At 48.9% G+C, this 15,467-nt stretch overlaps 1 protein-coding gene across 1 annotated transcript; it reads right to left on the minus strand.

Annotated features, from left to right (window-relative positions):
* Positions 1-14,682: 14,682 nt before the first annotated feature.
* On the minus strand, positions 14,683-15,174 carry LOC136479437 (uncharacterized). Its single transcript, XM_066477312.1, has one exon. The coding sequence runs from the start codon at positions 15,172-15,174 to the stop codon at positions 14,683-14,685; it is 492 nt and encodes a 163-aa protein (XP_066333409.1).
* Between the last annotated feature and the right edge of the window lie 293 nt (positions 15,175-15,467).

Genomic DNA, 15,467 nt, shown 5'->3' on the forward strand with positions numbered 1-15,467 from the left:
CCAGCCTCTATATTGAACTTTACATGATTCATATGGCACTATTAATTTGAAGCTTTGTGTGGCATTTTCCAAGAACATCACACAACACATGGAAAAGCGTCATGGTCATGCAGTTGATGATGATCCACTGCCTAAGAATTCTCAATGTTCTAGTACATGAAAAAGCGTCATGGTCATGCAGTTGATGATGATCCACTGCCTGAGAATTCTGCTGCCGGAATCCTTTCTCTAGCCAACGTTAGTGAGAAAGATAATGATGCAATGGCTCTTGAATATGAAGCCCCAATGCCTGCTGATTCAACTCATATGACTGTGGAAGATGTTTTGGATACCACATTGGCTGCTGCTACTGAAGTTAATGTGGAAGATGTGGATCCCACAATGGCTGCTACTACTAAAATTAATGATGAAGAAGTTTCTGTGACTGAAAATGTTGATACAGATAGTGCATACAATGTTTTTGGTAGTGAGAATTGTGGCTTTTCTCAGGCAACTATAATTATTTCTTCAAATAACTCATCAGCTCAAGGTACATGAAGTGTTCTGTAACATTGTTTCAGCATTGAGTTAACTTTGTATCTCTTGTTCATACTCTTATGAATATTTTTCAGGTGCAGATTCAGGGAGAAGGAAGAGGAAGAGGAAAAACAATGCATCACAATCTTCTAGCCCTGATAGTGTAGCTTCTAGGACTAGACTTGGACTATCTCAACGTCTTGGCAAATCCCCTCTGAGCTGCAGAAAAGATGATTATGCTAAGGTCAATGTTCCTACATCTTATTTACTTTCCTTTAGTTTTTTATTTTATAAATTGATAGATTATGTGCATTCAAAATTTTCTTTTTGTTGATTATGTTCTTGTGTTTTGAATAGTCATTTCAGTTACAAATTATTTCCTTGAATAATATGTATTTGTGAATTTTAGGCAAATGTGTTGGATCATACTGGAAATGGAGGTGCAAAGGATAATCCTGTACTTGTTGAAGAAGCCCCAATGTTAGCTTCTAAAGATGCAACCAAAGGTCAGAAGCTCGAACTAAAAGTGAGTTTCTGTGTGTTCCCTGTTCGTTTTTTTTCTGTGTGTGCACCTCATGGCTATATGTAGATAGCGCTGCAAAATATCTTCTATGTATAGGTTGCACCATGTTTCTGCTGTTTGGTATTGGCTTTTTTTTATTTGTACAATGATTATGTGTTGAGTCTGCCCAAGTTGACCTTGTTAAAATAAAACCTATGCTAATCATTCTTGTGACAGTATAGCTGCTGCTGCTGTTACTGCTCTTCTCTGACATGGGGATCCTTTGAGCATTGCTTGGCACATGTCCCCTAGTAGAATGTTACCTGCCCTACATGCATCAGATGAAAAGGGAATAGAATTAATACTAGCAATGTAATTAAATCTGATAATTAGGAAGTGAGTTGACACAGTTGGAAGGCTTCTGTTGCTAAAACACAATCAGAGAAAGAATCACAATTGATTAGTAAAATTTGGCATGCAAGGCTGCTGTATGCATGTGTTTAAACTTATTTTATGGTGGAATTTACACATAGTGCTGTTGGCATCAATATTTCGTAAGATAGAATATGGTAATGGCACAAGGGAATTGAGGGCTGACTGCATATTTTTTTGGGGTTGACTTATTAATGGCACAAGGGAATTTGAGGGCTGTTTGTAGGATTAGGTATTTGCCGAAGTTCTTTCTCCTCGGGAAATTAGCATGTGGCTGCTTGTGCTCTTGCATCATGAGTTTGCGACTATGTATGCCCTTGATGTGCTCCATCTAACACTTATAGTACTATCAATTCAGAGCTTTAGGGCCATAGTTTTCTGTTATGTTTTAGCAAATCAAACCAAGCTTCCAGCTGATTCTAATCTTCCACCTGTTTTCCTTAACTATTATTTGACCGATCTTCCTATTGCATCCTATTCTGCAGGGAGGAAGTATACCTGCTGCTTCTAATTCTCAGATGCCACCTCTTCCTCATGAACCAGCTGGCTTGTACAATGATCGTGGTGCGACAGTGGACATACCTCTTGATTCAACAAAGGTAACAGACTTCCATTATTTTTGTTATTATTGTGGGATTTTGTATTTTACATCATCTGTTCTGGCTAAGACTAAAATATTACCATGATCTTTCATTCCAACACTCTTAAGTATGTAATTGTTGTGCATGTGTTCCTTTTGGATTATTTTTTTCTGAAGGTCATGTACAATGTTATTGATCAAGGGTGGTCATGTTATTTATTTTTAGATGTTCGATTCAAAATAAATTGCACATATTCTTTTATTGATGTGTCTATGGTTTTTTGATTATGTGATGCTTGTATGTAAATGTAGGACCTAAGTAAAAAGGAGAAAGAACTACAGGCAAGGGAAGCTGAGCTGAACAAACGGGAAAGGGTATGTGCCTTTTTGATCAAAACTTGAAACCACAATATGCACTTGCATGGTTGGCTTTTGTATCTAGTTCATTCTTTTATCTGCCAATGATATGTTTTCTGTTCAAATAAAATCCCAGCTACACTAAATTTATATAGGCTTGAGAGTTCAAACCCACCCTGATTACCTGAATGTTTTGTTTCACTCTTCTTACCTCTGTCTTTATTGTGCTTAGAGATATAATCTGTAGTGCATGACATATCTATTGCCTGATGCTCTGGCACAAAAGTAAAACCATTTACCAGAACACTGGGAGGCTATGAGTTTTTTTATTCTCTGGTGATCTATTGTGATTCTAGTAAAATTTAAATGTGAAAACGGGAAGGAATACTTGATATCAAAAGTGTAGTGTTAATTAAACTATCAAAGACATTTATTCAGGAAACGCCCAATGTATTCTGGGTTGCAGTGGCTTACTATGAACCATGCAGAGTGTCATATGTTTCAGTTCTTCTACCAATCATCCCATTAGTATGTCTAGTTGAAATTTGTGAGTCCAAGTCCATGGGCTTTTTGTTGGCCCCTGAGATCTCCCGCACGGGTGAGCCGACCGCTCACCGTCATTCCCGATCACATACTACGGCTGGAGGAAGAAGAGGGAGGGACAACAGAGCGTGCGCGCACACACACAGCACAAGCACCAGCGTTGGCCGGAGCTCTGCAGAGGATATGGCAAAACTGAACTCGCTCTCTTTAATGAGTTGCAGTGGGAAGCTACATATACAACTCTACCCATCTAATACTAGTACACAGACATGCCAGGCTGCCATGCTGCTACAGTGACTAGATGTGACAGTAGGACTGACTTTGGCGCATGCTCCTGCTGTGGCCACGTCAGGGGAGCCTTTCGACGCCTGCCCCTGCCACGGCTACAGTGCAGTAGCAGGGGAGCCCTTTCGGCGCCTGCCCCTACCGCGCGTACAGGGATGAGCAGCAGATTACTTTACAATTCTTCCCCTAATCCTGCTACAAAACCCTAGAACCTCCACCATGCTGATCATCTTCTTCAGCTCCGTGAACCGAAGATGGCTGAGTGGATTGGTGAGGATGTCCGTGAATTGTTGACCAGTTTCGACGAACTCGATGACGATCTACCCTCCATCGACACAGTCCCTGAGGAAGTGGAACTTGACGTCGATGTGCTTGCTCCGGTTGTGGAGAACCAGATTCTTCACGAGGGCGATGGCGGGTTGGTTGTCCACCATCATGCTGGTGGGTGGGCTTCCACGTCGGCCGGCGCCATGAAGCATCCCTCCAAACGATCCTGGAGGGAAATCCGGACTCAGAGTCCTAAGGCTCTACGGAGACTGTCTCCAAAACCTCCACCATGCAACCTCCTTTCCCGCCTTTCCGTGCGGGTGGAATCTTCAATGTCAGCATCGACAGCCCCCCACAGGACGGGGAAACCGAGGAGGAACACGCCGCCCACGCCAATAGGAATGTCAACCATGCGCAACGTCGAGCAAACGAGGATGCCCTTGTGCTAGCCGAGGCTGCTTGCAACGATCAACTCGACTCATAGGGAAGGCCATGCCAACTCCATCACAACCTCGACGATGAATTTGTCTGTGATGACAGCCACGACGTCTACAAGACCCCAAGTGCCAACTTGGCTGCGGCCGCCAATGAGCTCGCCCAGCTCCCGCAAACACCAGAGGTCGCCGCCATGCTTAAAGCGGCACACTGTCAGGTCAACGAGATCTGCCAGGATCAGAGACCTTCATGCTCGATGAGCACGGTTCGCCAATCCACTGCCCCCAGATCTAATAGCCACCCTAGCAGGAGCCGCTTCGCCGACCAGCATCATGATGATGCACTACCCCTCCAGGGGGAGCTAGGGGGGACTACCTCAACCACCCTCATCAACACAACCAAGAAGTCGAACAAGACGTCCGAGAGCACCTCAACAATCTCCTAGATGCACGGCGTTGTATCAACGGGCGCCGTTTTCCTCGCCATGAAGAAGAAGTATGCCGGCGTCAAGAGTATGAGCAAGAGTTCGGGGATCTGGACGTAGCCCTCTAGCCACTCAACGCCAGCAACGCTGCAGACGGTGACGATCCTAAGGGACCTCGAGCATCCACGAGGGCACTCCAAACACTCCAGTGGCCCTATGGTTTCAAAATCACCGGGGTCGAGCCCTACGAGGGACGGATGAACCCCACACAGTGGCTACAGGCTTATGCCACTACTATGCACGCCGCCGGGGGAGATACTAGCATCATGGCGAACTATCTTCCCATCATGCTCATGCCAACAACGATGAACTGGCTCATGAGCCTTGCCCTGGACTCCATTGGATCCTGGGAAGAGCTGAAGAAGGTCTTCACCGACAACTACATGGCTACGTGTGTTCGGCTGGGCACCAAGCACGATCTAAACCGCATCTATCAGAAGCCGTCCGAGCTCCTTCGTAGCTACATCAGATATTTTTCTGAGATGAGTAATTCTATTTCTAACATCATGGAAGCTGAGGTCATCACTGCCTTTGTGCGAGGACTCCATCACCGTGACCTCCGCTCCAAGTTCAATCGCAAGCCGCCGAAAGGGATTGGCGAGATTATTACGACCGCCGATCAGTATGCTGACACCAAAGAGGCTGAAGTGCGCTTCAATGAGGATGCGGGCACTCACCACCTGGCTCGCCGTAACGATGAGCGTCCCAACAACCAGTGCCACAATGACCGCCGCTATGATGACCGCAGTCACCATCGAGACAGTGGCCATAATCGGCCAGAAGGATCCAAGTCTGGTCAATATCGCCGCCGCCAACCAGACCACATCATCACCGCCATTGATGAACCTCGCGCCAAGTGCAACTACGACAAGCAGTACAAGAAGATCCTCAAGGGCCCGTGCCCTCTCCACAAGAACACCAAGCACAAGATGAATGACTTCCTCAGCTTGGCTAAGGAGTTCCAGGCTAAAAAGCTGGACGACGACAACAACGACAAAGCGAGAGGCCGCTGAACCACCTGGGGGCAACAACAACACCTTCCAGGATCATGATAAAGTGGTTGCCGCCATCTTTAGGGGCCTCGCCACCGCTGAAAGTAGAACAGATCAGAAGCTCACCGCCCACCAGGGGCTCGTCGTCAACGCGGAAGACGCCGTCGCCAGCCCTAGCTATTGCCCCTAGTTTGAGGTCCCCATCACCTTTAGTAGGGCTGATCAATGGTGGACATCCCCTACATAGGGTGTTTCCCCCTTGTCCTTGATGCAACCATCTAGAAAGTGCTTTTTAGGAAAGTGCTCGTCGACGGCGGAAGCGCTCTGAACCTCCTCTTCGCCGGAGCCCTAAAGGAGCTGGGCCTCAGGATTGGAGACCTCACACCCTCCGACTCCTCCTTCTAGGGTGTGGTGAAAGGTCCTAATATGACTAGAGGGGGGTGAATAGCCTATTTAAAATTCTATTAATCAACTAGAGCAATTTGATTAGTAAGACAAATAGCGAATTGCAAACTTGCTCTAGCTCTACGAGGGTTGCAAGCCACCTATCCAATAATTCTAGTTGCAATGATTACTAGACACACAACTTGCTATGATACTACTCACTAAGAGCTCTCAATCTTGCTACACTAAAGAGCTCCACTAGATGAACTTAAATAACAAATCAAGCTCTCAATTCTAATTACACTAAAGAGCTTGCCACAACTAGTTTGCAAGAATATAAAAGAGTGAGTAGGGTGATTATACCGCCGTGTAGAGGGATGAACCAATCACAAGATGAATATGAAATCAATCACCAAGAGAATGCCAAATGGCAAGAGACAACCGGTTTTCTCCTGAGGTTCACGTGCTTACCAACACGCTACGTCCCCGTTGTGTCGACCAACACTTGGTGGTTCGGTGGCTAAGAGGTGTTGCACAAACCTCGTCCACACGATTGGACACCGCAAGAACCTACCCATAAGTGAGGTAACTCAATGACACGAGCAATCCACTAGAGTTACCTTTCGGCGCTCTGCTGGGGAAGGTACAAATCCCCTCACAATCACCAGAGATGGCCACGAATAGTCACCAACTCGTGCCGATCCTCCACCGCTGCACCAAGCCATCTAGGTGGTGGCAACAACCAAGAGCAACAAGTGAATCCCACAGCGAAACACGAATACCAAGTGCCTCTAGATGCAATCACTCAAGCAATGCACTTGGATTCTCTCCTAATCTCACAAAGATGATGAATCAATGATGGAGATGAGTGGGAGGGCTTTGGCTAAGCTCACAAGGTTGCTATGTCAATGCAAATGGCCAAGAGAGTGAGTTTGAGCCGGCCATGGGGCTTAAATAGAAGCCCCCACGAAATAGAGCCGTTGGACTCCTCACCGCACTGAACACGGGCCGACCGGACGCTCCGGTCATATTGACCGGACGCTGGACCTCAGCGTCCGGTCGTGCGATATGCGCCATGTGTCATCGGCTTCAAACACCGATCGCCCGATTTCAACGGTCAAGTGATGACCGGACGCGTCAGTTAGAAAGTGACTGGACGCTGGACCTCAGCGTCCGGTCGTTTCCAGTAAGGTTCCAAACGCGAATTTTCACGACCGGACGCGTCCTGTCATGCCCGACCGGACTCTTTCAGCGTCCGGTCACTCAACGTCTCCTCTGTGCGCCTCATGTCAATGTCTGTCAGCACTGACTAGATGCACCCTGCCAGCGTCCGGTCACAGAGCGACCCAGCGTCCGGTCATAAGACCGAAACGTGCACGCTCCACCAGTGAAGTTTCTAACCCTTGCTCAAATGTGCCAACCACCAAGTGTATCACCTTGTGCACATGTGTTAGCATATTTTCACAAACATTTTCAAGGGTGTTAGCACTCCACTAGATACTAAATGCATATGCAATGAGTTAGAGCATCTAGTGGCACTTTGATAACCGCATTTCGATACGAGTTTCACCCCTCTTAATAGTATGGCTATCTAACCTAAATGTGATCACACTCGCTAAGTGTCTTGATCACCGAAACAAAATGGCTCCTACTATTTATACCTTTCCCTTGAGCCTTTTGTTTTTCTCTTTCTTCTTTTCCAAGTTCAAGCACTTTATCATCACCATGCCATCACCATCGTCATGATCTTCGCCATTACTTCATCACTTGGAGTAGTGCTACCTATCTCACAATCACTTTGATAAACTAGGTTAGCACTTAGGGTTTCATCAATTAACCAAAACCAAACTAGAGCTTTCAATGGTACCTAGCAGGGCATCCATGCCACTTGGAGAGATCACCCATCCAGTATAGTTCAGCATGGCCAGCAACTACCGTGTCGAGCACATCAACTTCTACGTTGCTGACTTCAACACCACCTACCACGCCATACTTGGTCGGCTAGCTCTGGCCAAGTTCATGGCCATACCGCACTATGCCGATCTGGTGCTAAAGATGCCTTCGCCTGTAGGAGTTCTGGCCCTACAGGCCAACCTCTCCATCGCCTATGCCTGCGAGACAGAGAGTCTTGCCCTCGCTGAAGCCATCGACCACTCCATCCAGATGGCTAGCGTGGTCACCAACGCCAAGATGTTGCTCGCCGACGACATGGAGATCCCATTGCTAGAGCCTCCTCGCGCCTCTACCAAGTCCAAGGAAATGAAGGAGGTTGGCCTCGGCCTCGATGACCCCTCCAAGACCGTGAAGATTGGGGCTCACCTCGACCCCAAATAGGAAAGTGCGCTCGTCTCCTAACTATGTGCCAACGCCGACGTGTTTGCTTGGAAACCTACAGACATGCTGGGGGTACCACGGGAGAAGATTGAGCACTCCTTGAATGTCTCGCCGATCGCCAAACCGATCAAGCAGAAACTCCAATGATTTGCGCTAGACAAGAAGGAGGCTATTAGGGTAGAAATAAATCAGCTCCTAGCTACCAGATTTATAAAAGAAGTGTATCATCCTGAGTGGTTAGCAAACCCTGTTCTTGTTCCAAAAAAGAATAAAGAATGGAGAATGTGCGTTGATTACACTGATCTCAACAAACACCGCCCTAAAGACCCCTTCGGTCTGCCTCAGATAGATGAGGTTGTAGACTCCACTGCCGGCTATGAGCTGCTCTCCTTCCTTGACTGTTACTCCAGCTATCACCAGATGTCCTTGAAGGAAGATGACCAGATCAAGACATCATTCATCATGCCTTTTGGTGTGTACTGCTATACCACCATGACCTATGGACTCAAGAACGCCGGGGCAACCTACCAAAGGGACATCTAGATGTGCCTCGATCAACAAATAGGCCACAACATCGAAGCTTACATCGACAATGTGGTCATCAAGTCCAAGACCGCCGACAATCTTATCGCTGACCCCGAATAAACGTTCGCCAACCTAAAAAGGTACAGATGGAAGTTGAACCCTTCAAAGTGCATCTTTGGAGTTCCATCCAGCATACTCCTGGGCTACATCGTCAGTGCCTGCAGCATCGAGCCCAACCCCGACAAGGTCTCCGCTATCACCAACATGAAACGACCAACTTGCGTAAAGGACATACAAAAGCTTACAGGTTGCATGGCTGCTCTCAGCCACTTTATATCGCGCCTCGGTGAAAAAGGACTACCATTCTTCAAGCTCCTCAAGGCCTCCGAGCAATTCTCCTGGTTGGAGGAGGCAGATATAGCTTTCGAGCAGCTTAAGTCGTTTCTAACGAAGCCTCCGATCATGACGGTGCCTCGACCAGATGAAACCCTACTAATCTACATCACCGCCACTTCTCGCGTCGTTAGCACAGCTATCATCGTTGAGCGCGAGGAGGCCAGACATGCCTATAATGTACAACGCCCGATCTACTTCATCAGCAAGGTCCTTAATGAGTCCAAAACTCGTTATCCTCAGGTCCAGAAGCTACTATACGCTATTCTGGTCACGTCACACAAGCTTCGCCATTACTTCGAGTACTACAAGATCACCGTGGTCACCAAGTTCCCTCTGGGGGACATCCTCCGCAACAAAGAGGCCAACGGCTGCATTATCAAGTGGGCTGTTGAGCTCAGCACTTACTCTATCGAATTTAGAAGCAGGCCTACCATCAAGTCATAGGCGCTCGCTGACTTCGTCGCTGAGTGGACCGAGATCCAAGAGCCCATCCCCGCTACCTGCCCCGAGCACTGGGTGATGTACTTCGATGGCACCCTTAACATCAATGGTGTTGGTGCTGACATCTTATTCATTACGCCGACCAAAGACAAGCTCCGATATGTTCTCTGAATACATTTTCCAGCCTCCAACAACGCCGCCGAATATGAAGCATGTCTCCACGGACTCCGTATAGCCGTCAAGCTCGGCGTCAAGCACCTTATGGTATACGGGGACTCCACGTTGGTCATCAACCAACTCAACAAAGATTGGTCTAGTTCCAGTGAGAAGATGGACGCATACTGTGCCGAAATTAGAAAATTCAAAGAGAAGTTCTACGGCATCGAGTATCACCACGTGGTACGAGATCAAAATCAGCTCGCCGACCACCTATCTAAGATAGGATCTTCTCGCGCCGCAGTTCTGCCTAGGGTCTTCATTCAAGATCTCTTTAAACCATCCATCAAGGAAGAGAAGGAAGTTCAAGAAATCCCCTTGCCGAGAAGCTGGTACTTACAGTACCTTCGCCGACCGCCGATTGGAGGGAACATTTCATCAAGTACCTCACCAGTGTCAATGTACCCGCCGACAAGACCGAAACTGAATGCTTAATTCATCGAAGCAAGCATTACATGCTGGTGAACGACAACTTGATGAGGAAAAGTGCCAAGGAAGGGATACTGCAGAAATGCATCACCCAAGAAGATGGAGTGAAACTACTTCTTGAAATTCATTCTGGTTCCTACGGCAATCACACGGCCTTGAGAAACCTGGTCGGCAAAGCTTTCCGAGCTAGTTTTTATTGGCCCACGGCCATCGCCGATGAAGAAGACCTCGTCCGATGTTGTGAAGGATGACAATTTTTCACCAAGCAAATACATGTGCTGGCACAAGAATTGCAGACCATCCTAGCTTCCTGGCCTTTTGGATGCTGGGCACTGGACATGATTGGGCCTTTCAAGCCAGCACCAGGTGGTTTCCGGTATGTGTACATCGCCACTGACAAGTTCTCCAAGTGGATTGAATACAAACCGCTTGTTTCGGCTACCGCAAAGAAGGCAGTCAAGCTCTTCGAAGATATCATCCACAGATTCGGTCTCCCAAAAAGCATTATCACTGACCTCGGAACCACATTCACTGGTCATTATTTTTGGGACTTCTACGAAGACCGATGCATCTCCGTCAAATACGTCTCTGTTGCCCATCCCAGAGCCAATGGCCAGGTCGAGCGGGCGAACGGCATGGTCCTTGATGCCCTCAAAAAGAGCCTATATCAGAAAGAGGAAAAGCATCCGGGCAGATGACTCAAAGAGCTCCTAGTTGTGGTCTGGGGGCTCCGTACTTAGGCTAGTCGTAGCACCGGTGTGTCTCCATATTTCCTAGTCTACGGCACAGAGGCCATACTTCTAGCGGACAATGCCTTCCGAGCACCTCGGGTGGAGCATTTTAATGAAGAGCAAGCCCCAGCTGTTTGGACAGAGGACATCGATAGGGCTGAGGAAGAACACCTAATCACTTGCGTCCGCATAGTCAAATACCTAGAAGGCTTGCGAAGATACTACAACTGCAACATCAAAGGTCGTTCATTTGCTACCGGCGACCTCGTTCTCCGTAGAAAATAGAAGACTGAAGGGATGCACAAGCTCTCCTCCCCCTGGGAAGGGCCTTACATGGTCAAAGAGGTTACCCGACCAGGGTCTTACTTCCTATGTGACTTGGATGAAATCGACATCCCCAACTCATGGCACATCGAGCACCTCATACGTTTCTATCCTTGAAATGCTCCAGATATATACTCTCCACTCCTTGATGAATAAAGTCTTTGTCGCCATAATTTGTCTCCATTTTTTCTCCACTACGGTCGCCATAATTTGTCTCCATGATGAATAATTTGTCACCATTAATCTCCATTTGCGATCGCTAGCTCTAAGCTACTCCTTAACGAACTCCAAAACGTGATCGCCATAAATGCTCCGCCATGCTTCTCCAAATCTCCAAGATATTTTGCCAACCGCCGAGCAGCACATGTTCTGCTCTGTGTTCTTTGGAGAAGACCCAGTCTTCGATCTCTCCCTACACGTGCTATAGGCTCCGCGCTTTGTGTTATGGGTGGTCGGCTGCGGTTCCTTAGTCACGCCTATTCCTCCTACACGTGCACAGGCTCCGCGCTCGACGTTATGGAATATGGGCTAGCTAAGGCCAGGAACTCAGTAAGGAACTAACTGCTCGGACACTACTTATACTATGTATAATTGTGTTAGGGTTAACGGGTTAACACTACAATGATTTTTTCACCGAAATACTGGCAAACGGCATAAACATGCACATGTCACTTTATAAACATTTATACACATACATGAATGTTTTTCTGTGCCCTAGAGCGTTTTAACTGGTCACTCCAGATATTATAGAGTATTCTCTGAGCATGTCATTGGGCTTCACCATCGCCATCCATCTCACCCAACAGGTCAACATCGCTGGCCAGTTTCTTCATCGTGTTCTCCACCTCATCCTCCAGCTGCTGATGCTCCGTCGCGCCCGTTTCCCTAGCGAGTCCATCCCCTATCGCTTGAAGGTCAATGGAAGGGTAGTGGGACCAGACAACAGCTAGGGCGTGTGTAACGGCGGTGATGGTGGTGTCACGGTTGAAGCTTTTGAAGGTCTCCCATGTCGCCTTGCACCTGTCAATGATGGTGTCAGGGCACGGCGGCCTACCGTCGGGCTGAGGGGCCACCTCCATGTTGACACAGTCGAGCATCGGTTTGACTCTGGCAACTACCGCGTCGAACTTGTTCGTCTAGGTTCTGGCCTCCTGCTCTAGCACATCGAACTATGCCTTGGCCCTCCGACGGTAGTCTACAGGCATCACAAGGATTCATCAAGAAAAAGAATTACTCCAGCAACAACTTCGACCATGAACTATTCACCTTTAAGCTCCTCGGCTAGCTTCTCCGCTCGCTCTGACGCCTTTGCCTTCTCCTCTTGTAGTTGCTCAATGGTTTGGCATAGCTGGCCAAGCTCCGCATCTTGCTCTACAAGCATAATGGTCGTCAGCAACAATATGACTATTCAACAATGCAAAGCAAATTCACCGATACGCCATACCTTTTCTCTACTCAGAGATGTTTCTCAGATGCTTGGATTGGTGTTTCAGCTACTCGAAGAGACTCATCACCTGCTCAGAGCTATGTTCTAGCTGCTCGGAGCTGCTCTGTAGCTACTCGGACACGCTCGCTAGCTATTCGGATAGGACACCCTTCTAGTACTCCAGGTCCTTTGCGTTGGACTCAGCAAGATCCCACTCGCGCTAGGACCTCTGGACATTTTTCTCCATGAGCTTCATCACCTCCTTTAGCTTTGTGTTCTCCTCAGTGAGGGGCTCCATCCTTTTAACCAGCTGTCGCCACTGTTCGGCGATCTGAGCAATGCCCTACAAAAGCGCCAAGATTATGAAGAAGAACAATCTCCAACGTCAAAGACGAACATTGCAGATGCAGTACTAACCTTGATCTGCTTCGTCACTGTGGAAAGGGAAGACTCTAGCCTCCTGAGCTCCCAGGTGGTGTCCTCCTCCTCGACGACCACCACTTTGTCTCCCCGCTTGTGGAGGATTCGGATGGGTTGAGGTCATGATTCCTCACGCTCAATCTCTTCCACCTCGTCCTCTTCCTCCGCAGCTAGTGGCGTCACCTGGGGGCTTGGTGTCCACACAACGCATCTGACCATGCCCTCCGTCATTTTTGGGGGAGCTGCCTGCTCCTCTAGTGCCACTGGTTCCTCCAGCCTAGACTCAGGCACGGCGTCGGCAATTCCAGCATCCGTCTGCGAAGACCCGGCGGTCTTCACCGTTGCCCCGGGCATCGCCGCTGATTCGCCTGCCACTGGCTCCAACTGTTCTCCACCACCAAGTACATCAGCAGCGGCGGTCAACTCCTCCGCAGGTCACCGAGCACCCGGGACTCCAAGACGTGGTCTGCCGACATTGCCTCCACGCTAGGACCAGCCCCCCGCTGCTCTCTAGTCTGGACAGATGGAGTCAAACCTTTCGTACGCCTCACCCTTCATTAGATTAGCTCGTTAATCACCATAGCTGTAAGGATCCGACAACAAAATAGGTCCAAGGAAAGGATACTTACACGTCGGCCTTCTAGAATACTATTCGGAACTAGCGCTGCCTACCAGAGCCCCCAATCGTGGCCCTAGGGTCAACACGAGCCCTAGGGTGGAGGTCTCGCGGCCTCCATCATCGGCTTCTCCTCCACCTATCGCTCTGGGACTCCCTTCGCCTACTGCTCAGGGACTCCCTTCGCCTGCTACTCGGGGACTCTGTGCGCGGAGGTGGAGCTACTGGAGCCTCGTCATCATCCGACCACTCGGACATCACCGCCCTTCGTGTCCGAGTGGTCTGGTCACCACTAAGCGAGATGCCGCCTGGCTTGTAGGGAACAGCTCCCGCCGTCTTCCTCTTCTTTTGTGCCAACTCATCTGCGGCTGCCCTCTTCCCCCGAACTTTATCCGACACCGGAGTGGGACTCTTCGTCCGACCAGTGTATGCACCTCTATACTCCGACAAGGCATTCACGGCGCCTTCCTCAGGCTGAGCTGGTGGCTGGGCGTCTAACGCCTGCGGCCAATCGCCCCTTGGCACGCCCGAGAAGTACATGGCTCGTTCCTACGAATGGACCTTTCTATAAGTGAATCAGTTCACTGCTCGGCAATGGTAAAGCATAAAACGAACTAGTAATAACATTTGAGACTTTTACCTGAGGAGGCAGATTCGTGTAGTTAAAGGCCCTCGTCTGCTTTGACACGGTGAATGAGGCATTTGGAGTGAATAGCTCTGAGGCCCACTCTAGCACTTCATCCTTCATCAGCTCCCCATGCTCTCCCCTGTGTCATCGGTGTCACCCTTAAAGTCGAAGCCCGGGTGGGCCCTCTCCTTGTAGGGCTAGATGCGGCGCACTATGAAGCTTGCCGCCACCAGTCCGCCGTTGATCTCGATGCCCTTTATCAGGTTGAGGAGCTCCCTCACCTGCTCTATGTCTGCACTGCTCGGCTTCTCCGACCAGCTCTTCTGGCTCTCTGGGATGTGGTCGATGTCGCAGCAGATTGTTGGGTGGCTCTACTTCATGTAGAACCACCTGGCGTTCCACCCCTTTAGAGAAGTGCTCTATGGTACATTAATGTACTCGCTCGCCATCCTGTCCCGGAGTTGCAGATATACGTTGCCGACCACCTTGGAACTGCCGCCACCCTTCTTCTTCAACCAGAACAGGTGTCTGAAGAGGTTGAAGTGCGGAAGAACCCCTAGATACACCTCACTGAAGTGGATAAAGATAGAGATGTGCAAGATGGTGTTTGGGTGGAGATTGCATAGACTAACTCTCCAGAACTCCAACAGATCCCTCAAGAAAGGATGAACAGGAAACCCAAACCCACACCAAAAATAATCCTCAAACACTACAACTCCATCAGTGTGAGGCATCGGGAAGGGCTCACCACTGGCTGGACACCATTCGGCGGTGACACGGTCTGGGAGAACGCCCGCCTCCACCATCCTGTTGAGCTCTGCCTCCCCCATCTTCGATGGCACCCATTCCTCATCATGGCTGGCTCTAGCGGTTGCCTTCTTTGGCTTCATAACTACCCACTTTGGCGCCATCTCTCAGATCTGATTTGAGATTGGCGCGGAAGCGCGTATGAATCTGGAAGTGCGAGGGCTGAGGAGGAAGATGAAGTGGCAAAGTGGCAAAGGTGGGAGCGCAGGGTGCGACGGCGTAGTTATAAAGCACTCCCCCACTCTTCGCATTCAAGGGTTTTTGGGAAACCGCTCCACGATTTGCGCATCTCCAAAATCTCCGAAGTGGTTTAATGGGCCGTTATTTGGGCTTTTGCGTAACTACAGCCCATATCACCCATTTATCGCCGCAATTTGTTACTACTCGCTGAATATTC

The sequence above is a fragment of the Miscanthus floridulus genome, chromosome 9, assembly GCF_019320115.1.
Source record: "Miscanthus floridulus cultivar M001 chromosome 9, ASM1932011v1, whole genome shotgun sequence".
NCBI lineage: Eukaryota > Viridiplantae > Streptophyta > Magnoliopsida > Poales > Poaceae > Miscanthus > Miscanthus floridulus.